The sequence below is a fragment of the Trematomus bernacchii genome, unplaced genomic scaffold (assembly GCF_902827165.1).
Source record: "Trematomus bernacchii unplaced genomic scaffold, fTreBer1.1, whole genome shotgun sequence".
In the NCBI taxonomy this organism is placed as follows: Eukaryota; Metazoa; Chordata; class Actinopteri; order Perciformes; family Nototheniidae; genus Trematomus; species Trematomus bernacchii.
In genome coordinates this window covers 26,444,775-26,466,833 of record NW_022987739.1, presented here as the reverse complement: position 1 = coordinate 26,466,833, position 22,059 = coordinate 26,444,775, and the positions used below count along the sequence as shown (strand labels likewise).

The window sequence follows — 22,059 nt, the reverse complement described above, 5'->3', positions numbered from 1 at the left end:
CAGTACGGAGTCTAGGTCTACATTTATATTTTTCATTTTGATTAATTGATTTAATTTGTGAATTAATTGACTGAAAGAAATGTGATTGGGATGTGAACCTTTTTCTTAAGTCTTAAAATTGTATGCATTTTACTGAATCTGAATTAATAGTACACCATTTTTATATAACTTGACAAAAAATAACGAATTAACAGATTTAAGTTTTTGCTAAGATCGACACTTACCAATTATATCTTGATGCAACCTAGTGTTTGACGGTGCTGACGTACACAAAAATAAAATAAAATAAGAATTTAAGGATTTTAAATCACAAATCACTCCGGTCAGTTCTCTCCCAACAATCCACAAAAGAGTAGTAGAAATATTGAAGACCTTTGTATGTGAAATGTAAGCATTTTACTGCTTTCTCAGGTTTTTATTTGAACTGAATTCAATTATTTTTTAAGACTTTTCAATCCCTGCAAATGCCTAACGCGTCTACGGAGGGAGAAAGACGGACCCTCGGTCACATCGCCTTAAATACAGTGAGTGTAAAAGCAAATGTAATCTACAAGTGGTCATTTTGTTCAGATGCTCTGGTGATACTTCCATGCATTTCGTCAATAGGAGTTATTAAAACAAACTGCATTCAGAAGACCACTTTGAAATAGAAAAGTCGTTGACTGAGAACAAAAAGGTGAACCTCTCGTCCTCCTGTCACCACGGTCAGAAACAGATCAGCTGAAAGCGGTCAGGAATAATACTCACTGCCGTCACCCAGCACCCGGAGAGCTGAGCTGAAACGAAATTGCGAATTGATTTTTTTGTAACACGTCTGTCTCTTCAGACGCTGTGACCCCCCGGTCTCAGACTAACAATCACTGAGCTGGTCTGAGCCCACAGACAGCCTCAATCAAACCCAGAGAGGGAGATATCCGGCTCCTGATGGAAAAAGCACTGCTCGAGTCAGTCTCATCTCGCCTCTGAGCTGCTGTTTGATTGTGGGATTTGGAGGTCGGTCCGTGCTGAGCTGTCACACTCCGACAACAGAGGAAGAAGCATTGTGTCACAGACAGACAGTTACAGTGAGGAAGCAGCACTGAGAGTTAACACAGCAGCATGGGTTTCCACTGACTGAACTACATGGAGCTCAAATACCTTCCTCCTGTGGCTTTCTTCTCAGCCGGTCCAAGATTTTCCGTCTGTTTCTTTTTCTTCTCCCGCTTCTTTGACTGTCATCCTTTTAAATCCAGACTGAGAGCTTCTTCATCGTCTCCACACAACATGTGAGTGCGTGACTCCATCGCAGAAGCAATCAAACTTTAATTATCTCTTCTTCTTGTTGCTTCTTCCTGCTCTCAAATCTTCTACCCCTTCTTACTCCCTCCCCTCAGATTCTTTCTCACTGCTTTTCCTCCTCCCCTCTGGAGCCCCGTTACTCAAAAGCAGCTGGGAAGAGATCTCCGATGCTAACGTAACGCAGCCAGTGCCTCTGTAGTCTTTTCTGCTGCTGCCCTCTTCCAGAGCGTGAAGTCATCCTCTGGAAGAGCTCAGTGAGAGGAGGGGGAGCCGGGTGAGTGAGCAAGAGAGAGAGAGAGAGTGGGAGGGAGAGAGAGAGAGAGAGTGGGAGGGAGGGAGAGAGAGAGAGTGGGAGGGAGGGAAGGGAGAGGTAGTGCAAGGCCAAAGGCTTGAACAGCGCGAGCTCTGAAAAAGCAGCTGCACCAGCGAATGATCCATGCGATTCCAGTAATGTCTGTCGCCTTGAGTCTGACTATAGATACCCAATGTGTGTGTGTGTGTGTGTGTGTGTGTGTGTGTGTGTGTGTGTGTGTGTGTGTGTGTGTGTGTGTGTGTGTGTGTGTGTGTGTGTGTGTGAGTATGCAGGGAGTGGGAATGAAGAAAGGAGAGAGAGAACAAGATACAACAATATGGAACATTTTGGGCATGCAGCTCAGGTGGCAGCTCGCTGATTAATCGATGGGTTTGGTATCTGCAGAGTTGGCGTTGTCAAAGTTGCTAATTTGGTGCTTATTACGGTTGCTTTGGCAGTGAGTGAGTGAGTGAGACTCTTTTGCATTAAATGAAAACTGCATAACGCAACGTGTTAAAAGTTGACTCGACACAAAGGGTCACACAAGAATGAAGCCTAAATAAAGAACTGCAAAATAAAATATGGTTGTGACTTTTGAATTTCAAATCATCATTTCAGACGACTTCAGATAATAATGTTTAATTGTGTATTACATAAAGAGGTCAAAATTAGTGAAATATGCATTTAGACCCAGAGACATTTAATTTACTTTCATATATGAGAATAAAGCATCAAAATCCTCACATCGGAGAAACAAAATCTTGGCATTTTTAAGTAAAAAAAGTATTAATTTATCCTCCAAAAAGTAGCAAATCTAATTTAGATCCAACTTCAGTCACCTGACAGTGTTTGATTCTCAGATTGGACAAGATCCAAGGATAATGAAATCCCAAAACAATTTCTTTATAGCTAAATCTACAGCTTACAACTGCAGTGTCTCTGCTGTCTGAGCATTAAAGAATAGCCAATACCAGAAACAAACATACACATATCTTACTAAGTAATGTCGAATGCTTAATGTGAATACATGTGATTGGGAATCTGTCATGAAAAGGATTTGAAAAAAAGATCCTATTCTGGATTCAGATGAATTAATACAATATAAAAAACACATTTCTGTCTGTACTTAAGAAGTATTGGGGTTCAGTACGCAGCTGTAATAAGGACAACGAATATAACTGGAGAGAAAAGGGCGAAGAGTAACGAGGAATCGAAGCGAGAAGAAAATGTGCTGAAAACTGAGGTGAGGAGAGAAGCAGGTCGACAATGAGGTGAGGAAGAGGGTGAGGGAAAGAGGATGCAGAGAGAGCTGGATGACAGAGAGAGGAGGGGAGAACGATGGTGGTATTTATAGAAAGAGACAAAGCCTGGTGTCTGTTACCTCGGGGGCTCAGAGGCTCATCTTTCTGTTTTTTTCAAATCAACACTGAGCTTCCCACTTATTGTCTTTGCTCTCCTTTTCACCATCACCCTCTCTCTCTCTCTGTCTCCCTCTCTCTCTCCCTCTCTCCCTCTCAGATTGGGTTACTGTCTGCCTGCAGGAGAGTCTGAGGAGAATCAGCTGCAGCCTCATCAGTCGCTGCTCTCCACACTGATTGTGTTTACGGGCTAAACACCAAACCAATATCTCTTTCCAGGAACAGTGGGGTAGGTTTCCATCACCATGTAGCTGTACAGAGATACCGTATATATATATATCATATATTCTCTTGCAATTCAATTGAGAAACTATATATAGATATTATTATCCCTGTGTTTATTCTCATTTGTACTATCTGTGTTTCTCTCCTATTCTATTGCAGCTATAACACATGAGTTTCCCTACGGGGATCAATAAAGGTCTTATCTTATTTGAGTGTCTGTATTTTTCTAATCTAATGAAGGAAAGATTGAAAATATTAACGTATTTTGTGTGTCTGTTAGTGCTACAGTGTCTATTTTGTGAGTAGTACTGAACATGTGTTTATTCAGGGATAAATAGATGTCTGCATAAAAACCACATGGGTTGTGTGTTTCTGTGTGTGTGTGTTTCTGTGTGTGTGTGTTTCTGTGTGTGTTTCTGTGTGTATGTGTATGTGTATGTGTATGTGTATGTGTGTGTGTGTATGTGTGTGTGTCTGTGTGTGTGTGTTTCTGTGTGTGTGTGTTTCTGTGTGTGTGTTTCTGTGTGTGTGTTTCTGTGTGTGTGTGTGTGTGTGTGTGTGTGTGTGTCAATTTGAAGCAATGAAATAAACCAGATGCATCAAGAAGTCTGTGATGTGTGTGTGTGTGTGTGTGCATGTGTAATTGTGTTTGCATGTGGATACACAATCATAATTTGAAGCCGCTCTGCAATCACTCGGAGCAAAACAGAAACTAAAGACTCAGAGAAACACAAACACACAGCTGATGCCAAAATGACAGACGCCTCAGTTTGTGTAATCTCCCTTTTCTTTTTCCGTTCACTTTGGTCACCAGGTGTTAAATCGACAAAGGAGGAGTGTGGTTATTTTTAAACGCTACCAACGACAATTTATCCCCCTCACACTCTCTCACACCAATTGCATCCATGTTTCACTCCCTATAAATTGTATTTCTCCCTTCAATCTCTTTGGTTTGTCTCCCCTATCTATTCCAACACATTCTCCTTCTTTCTTTTGTTTATCCATCTTCAAATCACTCGATCCCTGAGTCAGAGTTGTCACCAGCTGAAGTGGAAAAGAGATGAATACTTGTCCACAAGACACCTTGAAAAAACACCTTAAGCTTTGGATTAAACAACGGTTTAGCAGCAAACAAAATGGCTGCTACAAAACTGCATTAAAAAAAGATGTGCATGTCCTATGAGTAGAGAGGAGACCCCCGATCTCAAGCTTCACGCAGGACCAATAGCCATCAATAATGATCTAGTTTTGCTATTGGCTTGAATAGGCAGTATGCTGCAGCACTTGTATTACAACTTGGATCTTATTGTCATAGTTTTGGCCATCATTTCCATTAGATATGATACTATACTTAAAGTTGTAATTGCTATTCTCTTGTTCAAACAGGTCACCCAAGGGGGTTGGGTAGGGCTGTGCAATTAATCGTTTTTTTAAACGCAATTACGATTTTGGCCTGCCACAATTACAAAAACAACATAATCGAAAAATACGATTATTTTGCTTTGCTAGGTTGTGACAGTGCACTGCAACATATTTGATCTAATTTATCATATTTATATATGTTTAGTAGCTTGTTGAAGTGCGCTCCAAAATATTTGTTGATCTTTTTTATTGGTATTTATTATTTTGATATTATTTATGTAAATATAAATGTATCATTTATTTTATTTATTGGTTTTTCAGTTGAATTATACGTTCAGGGTAATCAACAGTTAAACAGATACTGTTCAAATTATTATTTTAATTTGTTTTAAAGTTCAATAAATTGACGTTTTCAAAGTCATGAATAATCGTATTTAATGATCGTGATATCAATTATTGACCAAAATAATCGTGATTATGATTTTTGCCATAATCGCACAGCCCTAGGGTTGGGGGTTTAAGGCTCTGACCGTTAACAACATTACACCTCGTTAGCTTTTGACTGAAAACAAATACTTTAAAATAAACTACATTTAAGTGTGTTGGGACTAGAATCTAGAGCTGTCAAGTTTTGAGATTATTATATTAGTAATTTTAGTTGAGAATCAAGTGTGAGGGCACCTGAAACATCATTAATAACCCATCAGTAACTCTGTGTGCCATGTGTGTAGTACTTTCACAGTTGCTTTTATTTTAAAATAAGTTTGACTGTTACATTTGTCTTCTGTTTGTCATGCTGTCTGACTTCTCTTTAGTGATGCCGCTGTGTTCCCAGAACTCAGCAAATAACTCACGAGCCATGATGGTCAAATCTATAAAAAATAAACTCCTAATTTTAAGAATAATCCTTTAGTACGGGTACTAAAAAACATGCGTGAGTGATGAGAACAGCAGCCTGCAGTAAACTCCTGATCGCTGAGGGAGCCCTGGAGCCAGTTAATGGGAAACTGACAGACACCCACCCATAGAGGGACAGACCCCCCCCCCTCCCATGAGTCCCTCAGCAGGGTAACGAGTGTGTGTGTGATGGGTGGGTTACTGGGGTTGTTAACAGGGGCCCCTAATCCTGGGGCCGGGCTCTAATCCTGCCACTGGTCTGTAGTGGACTGTGACCCTGATGGCGCGTGTCTCTGAGTGCCCCCTCCCCACAGACACACACACTAACACAGACAGATACACACTTAGGATGTGCAGCCTGTTACCCCACACAGCTGAGGAGACACAGCAGCTGGAAAAGCAGAGAGAGACCCCCATTAAATTGAACAAATACACACACAGACAGACCAATGCAGAAGGTAGACACAATAATACTACACAACACTAAAATTGACACAATCCCACTGAGACAGATATGCACACAACTCCACCAGGAGGATGCTGTAACACACACACACTCACAACGACATACACACTCAGACACATACACACAGAGACAGGCAGACAGCTGACGGTGCCGCAGCCGTCTCACAATAACAAACAGTTGAGCTACTAGAAATACCAGAGCGAGAGATGAGACCGAAGGCGTGAAAACTGAAACCAACACAAAACACATCCTGCAGATTCCAGCTGCAAAGGGAACGCACCGAAAAATGACAAACATTTTTATTCATCCCGAACCCCTAACTGCTGCGAGCGGCCAATCAAATCCCTGATTAGGGCTGAGCGCTTTGTGTTACAAACCTCTGATTACTGCCGCTGTTTGCAGCCAATTACAGTTATCAGTGATTGCTTTGTGAATTCAGAGGCAGAACAATCACACTGAAAAAATACTCGGGATTAATGCCGTGTTTTTATGTGTATATATTTTGTTTATTTACATGGAGGAAGCTATAAGACAGGCATTTATATTGGTCTTGTTCACCAGTTATCAAGTGTACCAAAGACTTGTCGTGGCCAACCATAAATAACCACAATGTTAAACAGAGTAAGAGACACCTGAGGATTTAGAAGATATTTTTACGCAGAAGAAAAAGGTGCTGAAGTGAGAAGACAGTTGCTATCCCGTATAGAAACACCAGAAGTCGATACGTTTTAAGTGACAATCAATCCTAGAGGCACGTTGTGTAGGATTTCCCTACAATAAAATACATAAATAAAGTATTAACTGACTCGTAAATAAGCCTTCTCATCACTTTAAGTCTTAGACGGTTTCTGTATCGACAGAGATCCCGCCTCATATCGGTATTTTCTTTAAATGTTCCTGGGGCGAGGATGTGTCTGTTGTCAACCTTATTGAAACAGAGCAACACAAGAAGGTAAGGACGCATCTAAAAGGAGGCTAAGGGAATAGTGGACATATATTTTCTATCATCAGTCATGTGTGGTTTTTAGAAAATATCTTTGGCTTCAGATTCAAAAGGAAAGCCTTGTCTCTTTTTTTCTCAGTGTCGTAAACACAAGTAAAAATAATTCCCGCTTATTGACTGAAGCAGATTCTCCAAAGACCAAGAAACAACAACCAGAGTTTTCCTAAAGCATCTGATTTATACCGTACGAGCTACTGTGTGGCACCACTGGAGCAGTATTTAGAAGCGGCGTAATTCCCCCAAGAAGACTTCAAACAAATAGTGCCAGAAATTATAGTTTATTCAAAACTCTGACTGTAAAATATGATTTGTCTTTTGTTTGTGGAAGAACAAAAAGGCAACAAAAATAAGTCAAACCTGCACAAATAACACACCCCATCATGCTGAATCATCAAACTACTCATGGCAGCCCACAGCTTTCCTACTTTTAGTGTGTGACAGGGCAAAGAAGGTTAAATGAGTGGACCAGTATCCATTCAATATTCAAAATGGACAGATTGTCAACAGTAACAGGGTGTAACTGCAGAGAAGTACACGGAGGTATTGATGTTGGTAAAGATACAGGTGATTCCAGGTGAAGGATAAAGAGTGATCTTGATAAATATACAACCTGCAATAAAATCCACCCTTCCGCTTTTGTAGTGTAGTAATAGTGGGAGAGACTAAGGGCGCTTACTGCATGTGTCATTTTATTTTATCAGAATTCTTTGTTGAGTGAAAAGTCAGTAGTAAAAAGAGAATATAATCAGCTTATCTTATCATTTATGACTCACTTAATGTCTTTGTATATCACATTCAATGTTCATAAAGTTTTATAAGGAAAGTTTTTAGCTTTGTTAACATTATTTGTTCAGTGATAATATACATTTAAACATTAACAGAGGTGGGAAGCAAGTAGATATACTCAAGTACGGTACTTGAGTACAATTTTGAGGTACTATTTTATGTGTCTTTATACTTCTACTCCACTACATTTAAAAAGGAAATAATGTAATTTGTATCCACTATTATGGAGAATTATAGTATTGTTAGGGACTCACTTAATTTCCCTTGGGACCCTCTCAAATGACCACCTGTGGGTCTTTGGGATTAAAACTTATCACTAGGGATGCTCCGATCGATCGGCCGATACTCACTCTCTGCCGATCGATCGGTGCTCTCTAAAAATGCCGTTCGCAAGAGCCGATCACATGACGTAAAATACACAACACTTTTCTCTGTGCGCGGCAAAACAAGCTCGTCTGGCAGTATTTTAAGGTGTCCGAAAATGACAAAAAAATAGCGGTATGCAACGTGTGTGTGAAGCAGAAATCCTGCAGCTCCACCCGCTGTGACGGACCGGGGAGCGGAGCAACACACACACTAAGAGTTAGACCTAACACACTTAGCTATGTTATCTACCTCTGGAACAAGCTAAACTAGTTATAAATATATTTATTCTTCACTGTCGGGTCACTCATTACTGGATCAGTGAGACGATACTGACAGGCTGTCAGGAGAGAGAGAGAGGGGAGAGAGGAAGAGAGAGAGGGAGAGAGGAAAAGAGAGCGCTAATTTCTCCCGTGTTATTATCCAAAGTGAATGTAAACTTGAATAATGTACTTCATTTGAATGTAATAATTATGTTGGTTGTTGGTTTGTGGAAGCGCCAGTGAATGAGCCCCATTAACTGAGTTTCAAACATCACTTTAAATGGAAGATCCCCATAGGCCCCGCCCACTCGATCGGATCGGCGATCGGTATCGGCCGATACTGATTCCGGCGATCGGCCCCAAAATTGGCGATCGGAGCATCCCTACTAATCACCATCATTTAATTTCATATTCTGTTCTTGTACATATCGTATATTCTATTGACATGTATATAGACTTTTTGCACCACTTTCTATTTGTATTTTATTGTTGCATTGTTGGAGGAGCTCAGGTCAGAAGAATTTCATTGCCATTTCTACACTGTAGCTTTGTGCATATGACAATAAAACCGTTGAATCTTGAGTGGAGCAGTATTTGGCTGGATGCTGAAGAGGAAGATGAGCTGACCTTTTTGTTCCACTCAACTCTTCCACACCGTTTTGCTCAGCCAGCGTGGGCCGCCTCTTAAAACACACAAGCCACTGCACAGAAATACACATTTACTTCCCCGGGCGGTCCTCTGGACAGTCGCACAATAACACGACCCCGCTGCAAAGCATCCATAAATCTACTTAATGGTGCATAAGAAAAACCCACACAACTAGAGAAAAGTTTAAAAATGTGCCAAAAAGATGAGGTCCATTGAAATGGGTTTACCCAACGTGAAAAGGCAAACTGTCTCTATTTGTTTATCATGAAGAAACCACCATCGAGAGGTCAGAACGAAAAGGAATAAAGGGAAAGGGTAAAGCGGGACACACACAAAAAAAACTAGAGAGACAGAAAAGAGACAGACCTCCCTGATAGGAAGATATGGATGCATGGAAAACAGGAGGACATATAGACAGGCGTGCAGGAGTGTTTGAATTACTATGGTTCTAGCACAGAAAATGTGGAAAGTAGTGCTGGATAAATGAGACTTGGATTATACTGCAGGAATTGTGAGTTTTCAAAAATGATTTCATATGGTTTTTCTGCCCTTAAATTGTCAATTTGGTGATTTAAGTCAATACTTTTTCTCAGTTTCTGCATTCTTAGTCACCGCGAAGGCATGAGAAAAAAACTCCATTATCTTTAAGAATTGAAGGCAACACAGGGTGAGTAATAATGATATTGAAATTGTCATCTTGGGGGTGAAATATTCCTTTAAAAGTTGATCATGATGCACATCAGACATCAGCATCGTTTGTAAGGTTAAAAGAAGCCATCGTAATCCGGCTTGAATTAAACGGAAGAGCAATTTCACTAGTAACACAAATGAAAACAATGCTGTGAAAAACATGAAAGCACAACTCCAAAACTGCACATATTTACACACGTTATACGAAGCAGCATTCTGTGGGAAGGACAACCACAGGAGTGATGGAGAGGGTTACTCACGGTGAAGAACAGATCCATGACGCGGGTGTCCAGCAGCGCTTCCCTCCAGGTCTCCGTGGGCTTCAGCATGACGTTCTGCGTGGCCTCGAACATGGCGATGTAGTGGCGCCCCAGTGAACCGCCGTCAGTTAAGGCCAACAACAGCATGAGGAGGAGGAGGAGGAGGTGGAGGAAGAAGAAGAACAGGAGGAGGAGCGGCAAACACAAACACACCAGCTCCTGTCACTGAGCTCTGGGTATTTACGTCTCTGAGAGGCTGTGGTTCGTCTGCTGGCAGAAACTCTGTCTCTCATTAATGCTGCCAATCTTAACTCCACAATAGTCTCACCCTCCCTTCTTTGTTCTTCTCCTTCTCCCTTGTCAGCTCTTTTTTAACCACAGAGAAACTCAAGCCTTGTTTCTCACCTCCTTCCCCGATCTTTTCCCTCTCTCACTTCCCTTGTCCCCTTCTTCACCTCTCCTTCCTTCCAGCACTCGGCTTGTTCTCCTCTGCTGCTTCCTCACAAGATCTTTAAAAGCTCACTCTTAGCTGCAGCCAATGGAGACTCTGTGCTGCTCTGCCTCTTTGTCCACTCCTCTTCAAAAATCAAGACGTCCTCGAGACTCCTTACTGCCCTGAAACACTCCCCCACCGCCTCCTCGGCCAATCACTGTGTCTCTCCTCCTGACTGCTTTCCAAGACTCTTGTAACACTTGTATCACTCTCCTCTCTTTCCCCTCTTGTCTACTTTCCCATGTGTCTTTATTCTTTGTCCTTGACCACACTTAATCGGATTTAAATCCTCCAACACAACCCTCCCTTTGTTCCGTTTCTATCTCAGATCGCTTTTCAAACGTCCCTTTTCTGCTTAACAAGTCTTTATTTCTGAATGCCGCCACAACACACACACACACTGACTTCTTATTTAAGACTTTCTCCGCTCGCCCACAACACGTTTTTTTACAAACCCACAACACACACTTTCTCCCCACGCAGCCGCAAAGCACTTCCTGTCTTTATTCAAGTCTCTCAAGCACACAACATGCTGTTCCCATCGCTCATCAAGAACTCCCACTCCACTCCTCCAAACGAGGCTTTTCTCACTCCTCACCCTCACTTTCCTCAATCAAAACATCTTACAACCACACTCTTCACACACAAATCAAGATTTCAGCACCTCCCCCAAAGAGCAAAACAATTGTCCTCCTTGTTCTTACAACACATTCAATCTCCTGATGAAAGTTTCATGACTAAACAAATCAGCAGAATTCTCAGCCTGTTTCATGTCAGATAAATGTACCCAAAATGTCATTTCCCCTGACTATACAATACAGGAGCTTGATACAGGGTATATGCAGGAGTCCTGAAGTCAAATGTAAGACCTTTTTTAAGACCCTTTCCATTCATTTTAAGACCTCATCGCCACTTCGAGTTTTAACCGGTTACATTGGCGACACACGTTACCTCACATTTACTATATTATTCAGTATTGATTGTCCTTCCTCCTTATCTTCCAACCATTTGGACGCAAACTTGCATTTCCCCATAACGGTGTTGTTTAACAACCGGCGTAAACGGACCTTCGCCCGCTATCAAGCAGTGAGCGTGCGATGTCCTGTTCAGATGACGTCAAATCCAACGGGATGCCATACATAAACTACACAGAATCACACTACACACCTACGCAATGATTACATTCAGGCACACTGTAGAATACAACCTCTTTGGACCATTTATATACTTATTGAAAACAAGCTACCAAATGTAATACCTTGGAAAATGCCGTTTGATACTTTTTAAGACCCCGCGGACACCCTGTGATACAGGAATTGTTCTGACTAGTGATACAAAACAACAGAACAGGTCCATCCACTAATTAATACATTTCTTCAGCTCTAATCCGAAGTCTTCAATTTGATATAAAATGGAAATATTTGAGACTTTACCTAATAATCTAATATCAGTTCAAATTGTAAGTTTACATTACAGTTTATATACAGCTCTGGAAACAATTAAGAGACCACTGCAGCATTATCAGTTGCTCTTGTTTTACTATCAATATGTATGCGTTTGAGAACAAATATGTTTTATTTGATTCTATAAACTACTGACAACATTTCTCTGTGTTGGAATTGAACAAACACTGAAATGAAATGGCTGCCATATATGTAGAGATTGAGATGTAAGAACATTTGGAGTGGTCACTTCATTTTTTCCAGAGCTGTATATATTACTATTACTCACCAGTATGATATTTTACTTTACATATTATATTGTGTTCATATATCTTAGCTGCTTTACTTTGTTAGGTCTTAGATCTCATTAGATTTGATCCATTTATGAGAATTTTCTTTACAAATATTTTTATCTGAAATAGCACAGTAAGTGAGAAATAAAAAAATGATACCAGACTTTTTTTGGTATATTTGAAAACGTCTGAATCTCCAATAAAAATATAAATAAATTATGTGGGATTGTTTGCGAGGTGTTTTAAGCGTATAACATTCTGCAGGGATTCTTTTATTGTCCCTAATCAGGATATTGGATGGAAGAATTTAATTAAAAAGTCCTACTGCCAGATTTCATATTTGTTGTTTCTTTGTGAAAGCTTGTTTCAGCATGTTGTACTCAGCAAATGTTTCCTTCTTCTGCTTGCTTGTAAAACAAATCTAATAATTAAAAATGACACCCATCTCGTTTTCCATCACCGGCATTAAAGTCATAAAATAAAAAAGGCACTCACAACCGGATCGCTGGCCCGTGGCTCGGTGACAGCAGAAGGGGGGAAACTTCTGGAGGAATGTTTGATCAAAGCCAAACAGCGGCAGAGGCCGGAGAGGTCGAGCATTCCTCCGACCCCCCCACACATACACACACTGACCCAGTGTCACACACACACACACACACCACCACAACACCACGCTTTTCGGCACAGAAGTTGGCACCTGTCTGAGGGTGTGTGTGTGTGTGTGTGTGTGTGTGTGTGTGTGTGTGTGTCCAATGCTTGGCTTTTAGGCCTTGTTAAAAATAGTCGTGGTGAGGCAGAAGACCTCCATCTGAACCTTTCAGAAGATGGAAGGAATGAGAAAGGAGGATACTGCAACATGAGATCATGGTCATTTGTTTTAACTATTTATTTCTAATTAGAAAATGATTTATTTTGTATTTATTCATCTTTACTACAGCAATGAAATGCTCCTTTCAACTTTCATGTCCGTCTTCATTCACAAAATGAACCAGTTTGAATTAAAAAAACGTGGCTGGATATTGTCTTGTAGATCCCTGTACTGTACCAATACTTTTTAAAACATGTAATAACTATTTCTCTGCATCAGGGACTGACCCGGTCACCATACTGCAGACGGGGGGGACCACCTCAGTGACAAGTTGTACGAAGGATCACATGACAAAACTCACAAGAGACCTCAGGAATGATAACTACACACCCACTACAACTGTTTCTACACAGGCAGACAAAGACGTAAAAAGGGTCAGACAGGATGGGCCATCCGAACCGATCTGTTTTAAATTAGGGAAAAACATATAATCTAATCTTAATTTGATAACACAAATGGAATTAGATTACAGAACCAACATATCCTAAGAACAAACATGTAGCCGTGATAAAGCCAAGCGTTATCAAGATGCCATTTCTGAGAAGAGATGACGTTGAAGCAGCTACTCCTAAAGTCATTTGAGAAAAACAAACTCAATCTGAGAACAAAGTCACTTAATGTCATGTTTGCTTTTGAGTAGTTTCTATTTTTTCTGCTCTGCATCCAAATGGTTTATATATATATTTAATACCAACTTAAGAGAGGTAAAAAAACACAATAGAATTTCGACATATTACGGCAAAATATCCTGCCTGTTTATTTTAGAACTCACTCAAACTACTTTTATGTACTACAATGAAAACGCATATTAATTTATATGTAAATTGAAACTACTTCAATTTAAGTTCAAGCTCTAAAATACAACATATTAAGGTTAACGTCAACCATGCCATGCTGAAAAGAGACCGACTGTGTGTGTGTGTGTGTGTGTGTGTGTGTGTATGTGTGTGTGTGTGTGTGTGTGTGTGTGTGTGTGTGTGTGTGTGTGTGTGTGTGTGTGTGTGTGTGTGTGTCTGAGTGTACATGCCTCCAGGATGAGTAATGTGCGCGGAGTGACCAGGGCATGTGGCTGTGGGTTTGGTGGGTTTTTAAAAGACATCACCTGCTCCTATCTCAACCCCTCCAGCAGCCTCTAGAATAACTAATGTGACACGTCAATTTTCCACTGGAAAGATAAGACGGACTGACAGATAAACGGAAACGCCGACACTTTCAACTGACCGCATACGCAGCCGATGCATCCAAATCCAAAGTGAAGGGATTCACACACACGTTTAGTTCCCATATGGGGTTGCCAAAGTTGCATAAACACACATTGTAATACCTTTAATTAACACCAGCCACCAGTCAAATGCCAATAAAACTGGTAAAGCTGGTACTTACTGCCAGTTATTTTGGCAGAGAAACAACATTTCAAGTTGAATTTCCTGTCCCGATTTCTGCCTTGAACAAAGCAGGCCGACATTTTTTCACATCTTTAGTGACAGACACTCAGTCGTTCAGTATTTATGGTTTCGCATGTGAACCTTAGCCCAGGTAGAGTGCGTCAATGTACAGATCTCCTCTTCAAAGCATGAGGGAGCATAGCTGCAATAAAAAGCCATCATGTTTCCTTCATGGCTGTAATTCAACATGCATTGCTAGCATAAACAGACCACATGACTACAGAACAGCAGATGTGGGCTGAGCCCTTTCTGAATGTACAAAAGAGGCCGAGTTATGTGGACCACAAAACCAAACAAAAAAATATGTCAACGTCAACATTTTTAATCTAATTATAATTGAGTCATCTTTGTGCGTTTGTTTATTCTGCATATGCAAACAAAAGCGGAGAAGCTATTAATTAAAACTCAACACCAACATCTTCACAGAGATGATTCGTGTCATTTTGTCACAAACTTTACGAGGTTAACAAAGAGTCTACAGTCATACCAGCAGATCTGTGAGGCTGTACCAAAGCATAGTGAGCTGAATGCTAACGTCAGCGTGCTCACATTTACAATGCTTACATGCTTATAATTTGCAGGTATATCATGTTCATCATGGTTGTGAGCCTGTTCAAATTAGCTTAATGGCACGTAACAAAGTGCTGACGTGGCAAAAAGAATGTTGTACTTATGATGGCACTATGAAAAGTAAGAGGGTCAATATAATTATCAACATCTGTCATGAGGGGGGATATGAAAGGCTGTACCAAATTTAGGGGCAAACCATCACATATCATTTAAGATATTTAATTAAAAGTAAACATTTAGACTTGGTGATGGGTCTTGATAAAATGTAGGGGTTAGCAATGTTCAACAAGAATATGAGTACCACATTTCATGGCAATCTTTACAATCATTTTCCAGATATTATACTCAAATTTAAATATGTCAACCTCAGTGTATAACTAGAAGTAAGGTCAGGAGATCACCACGAAATGTCAAGACAATTCCTCAAATAGTTTTTTCAATATTTCAGCCTGGAACAAAGTGATTTAATTAATTGCATTGTGCATTTTATATAACCGAAGACCATTTGTAAGTGTCTTTCTAGTTAGTCGTTGGTTCCCTTTCATTTCAGTGGGGTACAATTAGCAGATTCATGTAAACCATCATAGTGAACATTAAAGGTGGGGTAGGTAATTTTGGAGAAACCAGCTCGAGTGCGCTAGAATTTGAAAATACACAGCCGGAAAAAATCTGCTACTTCCTTACAGAGCCCCTCCTCCAACACACACGAACGCGCACATGACCAATGAGGGCACGAGATAAGTTTGTGCACAGATGGAAGGCTGACAGGCAGGTAGGCCATCCAGTTACTTTAGCCGGGCCGGCTCAGATGATTGGTCGTGCTTTTTACAGTACTACGGCTTCCACAGATGACATTTTTTTATGGATTTTTTGTCAAAGCACTTCAGATATTCATTGCTATCGGGATGTTAAGAGCATTCCATGGAATATAACAAAAAGTGTATCTCGAGCCGGTTTCTCAAACTTACCTACCCCACCTTAAAGTCTCTCTTATATTTTTGTAAATGAATGTATGCATGTAAAATGAACAGGGTTTCCCACACATAGACTTTACTGATGAAGGTGTGTTTGGACACTTTTTTTTCTTTCTTGATTGAATTTTTGTTTCTCAATTCAAAAGCTTCAAAGGTTATTACCACCAAAATAAATATAAACCAAAGATGCCTAGAAAGTCAAATTACTTATTTAAAAGCACATTCAACAGCATGGTTTGCAAATTGTTCATTCATGCCGAGTGTGTGTACTTTCTAATGAATAGGCTAAGTTAAAAGACCCTGGGTATAGTTAATTAAGCCCCTACAGAACAAATCAAATCCGGCTTCACGTTTCACATTCCCGGGTCCTCTTTCACCAACAATCTGCAGACGCTCACAGATCTATTTGATAGTATTTTCATGACCGATTTAAGTGGCAATCTGAACATCTTGCCGACCTTCGTGCCTGACGGCTGCAGCTTAGCGGGCTTCTCTTGTATCCTCTATTCATTACTCCTGATCCTCGTGTCTGAGGACGTCTCGCTGCAGAGGAACAGCGGCAGAGCGTCTGCAGAACGCCGTGCAGGAGCGCAGCGCTATGCTAAGGCGCGTGGTGGGGTTTAAGTGATATATCCTGCTTTAAGTCTCCCCTGCAGCCTCGCCGTGTGAAATAACAGTCCAGGAATACCTCCTCACTGACCCTCCCCTCCCTCTCCCATTTTCTTCTACTGTTTGGCCGCCATGTGTTTAGACAGCAGTTGTCATTAAATCTCGCAGCACTAAATCAAACTAAGAATATATCAATCATGCCACTGTGCTCCTTGTTTCAGACCAACACGTGATAACTTGTGGATGAAGGTGGGGATTGAGAGGATTTTATATCCAGACATGTCACTAAAGCCTTCCTTTTATTAAGTTTGATAACAAGATGCATGTTTATTTAGAGTTTTAGGAATAATAATAATCTTAAATACAAAATTCAAGGAAGAATTTATGTAGCAACATTTATTTTACTACTACTATTTTCTTTTGTTCCACAAGCTCTGATCTTCTTTGCTGAATTTCAGTTAAATATCTAAATTAAATGCATCTCCAATAAGACTGTTCGAGACAGCAATGTTTGCTAAGGATGAAATGAAAAGCATTCTTGAACTGGATAACGTTTTGATCTCTGCAACACAGTGGGAAATGAACATGTACTTACAGATAATCAATGAAACTTAAAATCTCAGCGATCAAAAAAATATTCGGTTAACGCGACCTCTGCTTGAAACACAAATCAGCAATCAGTGTGCCGAAAACATGCACTTAGTATTTTTCCAGGGTCTGATTAAGTTCCTATTGAAGAGACAATTTTTGTCATTTTGGTAAAATGTGTCATAATTCTACCACGAGTCGTTGCAAATCTACTTTAAAAATACAAAAGAAGCACGTGCCTCGCCATTTAACCATGTGTTGTATGTACTCTCGCACCCCGTTGTTTAGACAGCAGTAGTTGGAGATTCTGCATACAGGTCAGGGCCAAGGCAAACACCCAGCATCAGCTTACACACTCCAAATCCTAACCTTAACCCCAGGGCCAAACTGCCCATAAATTGACCCCCGAACAGCTAATGAGAATAGAGAGCCGGCCGGGCGAGTGTCAGGCTGACAGTCGCCTCCTCACCACAAGAATAGCTCCTGATTGATAGAAGTTAATGCCGCTTTTATTACGTCTCACTAAAAATACGAAATAATTCCAAAAGCGGAGGAGGTTTCCCTCTTCTTCTTCTTCTAAGACGAAGTATTAAACCACACGTCAAGTGAGAGACAGACAACAGCGCCTAAATGGAAGAGGCGTGGAAGGCCATGCTTTAATCTGAAACAACTTGAGTTTTAGTGAGCTGATACACCGTGAAATCCATACATTCCTCTCCAGTGAAGGAAAGAACAGATGGTGGTAGAACAAACTACAGAACAAAGTGCCCACTGGCTATTATTGCAACACAACTGACGGATGAATTTAGAGATTCCCCTCACACGCCAGATGCAGCTACACAACACAAAGTGGATCCAGATATGCAGAGCGGAGGCTGGAGGGTGATCTATCTGTCAGCTCGGACAGCCATTTACAGCAGTGACCCCCCCCCCCCACCCCCACCACAGTGTGGAGTGACACGGTGTCGTACCGACGGGGAGCGTGCCGCCGCCTCCACCGCCGCCGCCACCGCCACCGCCAGATGACTCCAGAGCTCAGGGTTCAGACAGATGACATGCATACCGCTCGGTTCCTCTAAGGGAGAAATGCTTTTTTTAAAAGGGGTATTTGAGCTGGTTGACGGGTGTGTGATCGTGTGCATGAAAGGCGGCGACTGTCAGCTACGCAATTAAGCAGAACCCCCCCCCCCTCCCTTCTGATACAAGTGGCATTCGTTTGCGTCGCATCACACGCTGTGACACGTGCAGACAGGCGGCCGAACTCATTCAGGCTCCCAGCGGTCTTCATCAATCTGTTCTCTTTCCAAACAACAGCCCACACACTGGTAGGCTTTAGAGACTCTCACATGCACACAGAGTTTCAAGGAGAATGCCACTTGAGTTTAGATATGATATGCTCTTTCTATGGTGTGACACAATCATTGTAAAGAAACAAGAGAAGTACCAATTCAATTCCAGGCAACACATTTGCAATTTTTACGATTTTCCTGCTCGCTCTGTCAGCAGGATTACGGAAAAACTACAGCACTGATTTAAATTAAATGTGGTGGAACGGTGTGGTTATGGTCAACTCATTTCAATTTGGAGCGGATCCCAATCACAGGGCGGATACATGACTTATGTTTCATTCGTGGTTAACATTAAGAGAGAACATTTGTAACAGAATGAGAAATTTCACATGAACAACCCGCTCAATTGGAAACTAAAACGTTGAAACTGATATTAACGTGTTGCTCAGGAGGTATAGTATATATTCTGGGATTTGTTTTGGCTAATCCAAAATGAAAAATCCAGCCATTTCCTCACATTAATGCAAAACAAAATCCTACCATCCAAAAACTAGCATAAAAGTATTTATACTCCCCGACATATTAAATGAAAGTAACCTTGGTACTGCAATCTTGATTAATATAAATCACATCACTTATGTGCAACACAAGCGAATGTTTCAATACTGAATAATAGGACATCTAGAAACGTATTTAAAGATTGTAGCGACAAAATTACTAATAAATGAAGTCACTTAAGAGACTAACGTTGGCTCATCTCTGTCCGTAATGAAGTTAAGAGTTAAACGATGTTGAATGAAGAAATAAAACAAACAATAATTAAAGCAGAAAGGTACGGTCAGCAGAAAATGTCTGAACCAAGCTCACCCTCTTTGTCTTTCCACAAACCCTAACATACACTAAGGTGCACTCAATACAATAAATTACACCCATGTGATAAAAGGCAAGAAGTGAACAATTATGAACAAATAATTAGAACAATTATAAACAGCTAAATAAGCATTTTGGCATCTACAATGATATATAATATTAAGTATCTATTGTATTTTTACCACAACCTGAAAGGTCCCCTACATGTACAGTAACTGCTCTGCTGTCTGCATTCACAGCACACATCCAACACTAAAATAAAACTGATGTATACAAATGGGCTAACAGCAAAGACACAGGACTAAGAAATGTGTCTTTGATAACACACATATCGAACACAGCGTGCCAGGCATACTGAGGGGAGCCTGAACAAGCTGAGGCGAGGGGGGGCGAGGAGTGATACGGAGATGGACCCACAGACACCTCTTTGAAAGTGATACATGGCCCAGGCTGGCAGCAAAGCGCCACTCAGAATCCCCTCAGACAGGCTGGTTGGGATTAAGGCGGTAATAAGCCCGTACACACACACACACACACACAAATATTCGTACAGACACACACACTAAGTGCCTAAGTTCGCTCAACAATGCGACCAACTGCAAAGATAATGTGTGTATGTGCCTCCCACTACAAAGCAAGACCGAGGGTCAGATATGCATTCCTCAGTATGACATATTTGCAGAGCCACACACACAGCACAGCTTGCTAGAATAGAGACAATGCATACTCATGTGAGTGGATATATGCAACTGTTTTGTTTAGATACAGATATTACAAGTAGACAAACCCAAAAACCCAAGATACTACAATTAAGAGGAAACTTCTACTTCTTCTTACAAACTACAATCGGCAGCTTTTCTTTTAAATGTAAGGACAATTACTTTCTCTTTCTGCCTCTGTCCAGACTCAGGGACAGTTTCATCCCACAGGCAATAAGACTGTTAAACACCTGAACAGTTGAAGCAACATCCCTAATATTCATCTGGCTGCTACTTAAAAATGATTTATCTATTTACCTATATATCCTATTTCAATAACTTGCATATAGACTCTTATTGCACTATTTCACTTTTTTAAAACTATTTTTCTTTTTGTATTACTATTTACTAGCACTATTTATTCTGTTTATCTGTGTTTTGTGTTGCTCTGTTGGAGAAGCCTGTGACACAAGATTTTCATCGGCATAACTACACTGTAGCTATGTTTGTATGACTAAATAAAGAACCTTGAAAACCTGCATTTTCCTCCATAAACATCTTTAAAACCTGGGTCTTATTTTTGTAATTTGGGAGATGCTTTACAAAAAGCAAAACAAGCGGTGCGATGATTAAATGAGACAATTACACATTTCAGTCATATACACTCAATTACTTTGAGATTAAATGTCTTCATTGGACTTTGCCTAAGTTCCCTTTAACAAAGTCAAACACCAAATTGGGTTTTACCTATTATTAAAGATAGGGTAGGTAATTCACTTCAGAAACACTTTTTGTTATATTCCATGGAATGCTCTTAACATCCCGATAGCAATGAATATATTAAATGCTTTGACAATAAATACATTAAAAAATATCATCTGTGGAAGCCGTGGCGCTGTAAAAAGCACGACCAATCATCTGAGCCGGCCCGGCTAAAATAACTGGATGGCCTACCTGCCTGTCAGCTTTCCATCTGTGCACAAACTTATCTCGTGCCCTCATTGGTCATGTGCGCGTTCGTGTGTGTTGGAGGAGGGGCTCTGTAAGGAAGTCTGAAGGAAGGGGCAGATTTTTTTCGGCTGCGTACTTTCAAATTCTCGCACACTCGAGCTGGTTTCTCCATTATTACCTACCCTACCTTTAAGTTGATAAGAAGTATCATTGTGGCAGATTTCAGGAATGAAATAGTTTCATAAAATCTCAAACCAATAAAACCTGATAGCTTAAACTACAAATATAAAACCACTGAAATGGTCTGAGTTTGAAATGTTATTCTGTACCCATATAGGCGTATTTACTCATCAACAACATGCTTTTTTTTTAAACAAATACCCCACCATGTCAAGTGGAAAGCCATAAACTGCACATACAGTGTAGTTATGATAAATACTGAGACTGACCTGTTTTTCCTCGCCATACTTTTGCAGAATTAAGAGCCCAGATCTAGAAACGGTCAGCCTCTGACAAAGAAAGGATATGATTGGGTGGCAGGAAGTTCCAGCAGAGGACCTGGTTGGCCAGAGCGAGGTAGCGCTGGAAGACGGACGACATCTGAGCGTTCAGGTTCTCTCTGCGGCTGAACTCCTGCAGCACCTCCATGGTCAACATGAAGATCTGACGCAGGCCTTCTTCCTGGAGGAGGAGGAGGGGGGGGGGGGGGGGGGGGGGGGGGGGGGGGGGAAAGATGGAGGAATTCAGGATCAAAAGTGATGCATACAAAAAATCGGAGAAAAGGAATGAATAACAATGATTTTCCTTTAAAGGCGAACTTAAGGGTATTTCTAGACCCAGATTCAATTTTCCTGTGTTTTCATCAAAGTGAATTATCGCTTTAATTAGAGAATGCTGCAGACATGTTATCCTTAAAGGTTGAATAATAAACTAAATAGATTAACGTGATGATTCAGCCTCTATGGAGATAGACATCATTTCTGACGTGGAGCTAATCTGAACTAAACATTGAATACT

The 22,059-nt window shown here is 40.7% G+C and overlaps 1 protein-coding gene across 1 annotated transcript in view; it reads right to left on the bottom strand.

Moving 5' to 3' along the window:
- xpo4 (exportin 4) overlaps positions 1-22,059 on the bottom strand; it is a 64,153-nt gene that overhangs the window by 32,476 nt on the left and 9,618 nt on the right. Inside the window, 2 exon segments of the mRNA XM_034146269.1 lie at positions 9,953-10,065; positions 21,570-21,723. Of these exon segments, the coding sequence (XP_034002160.1) occupies positions 9,953-10,065; positions 21,570-21,723 (267 nt within the window).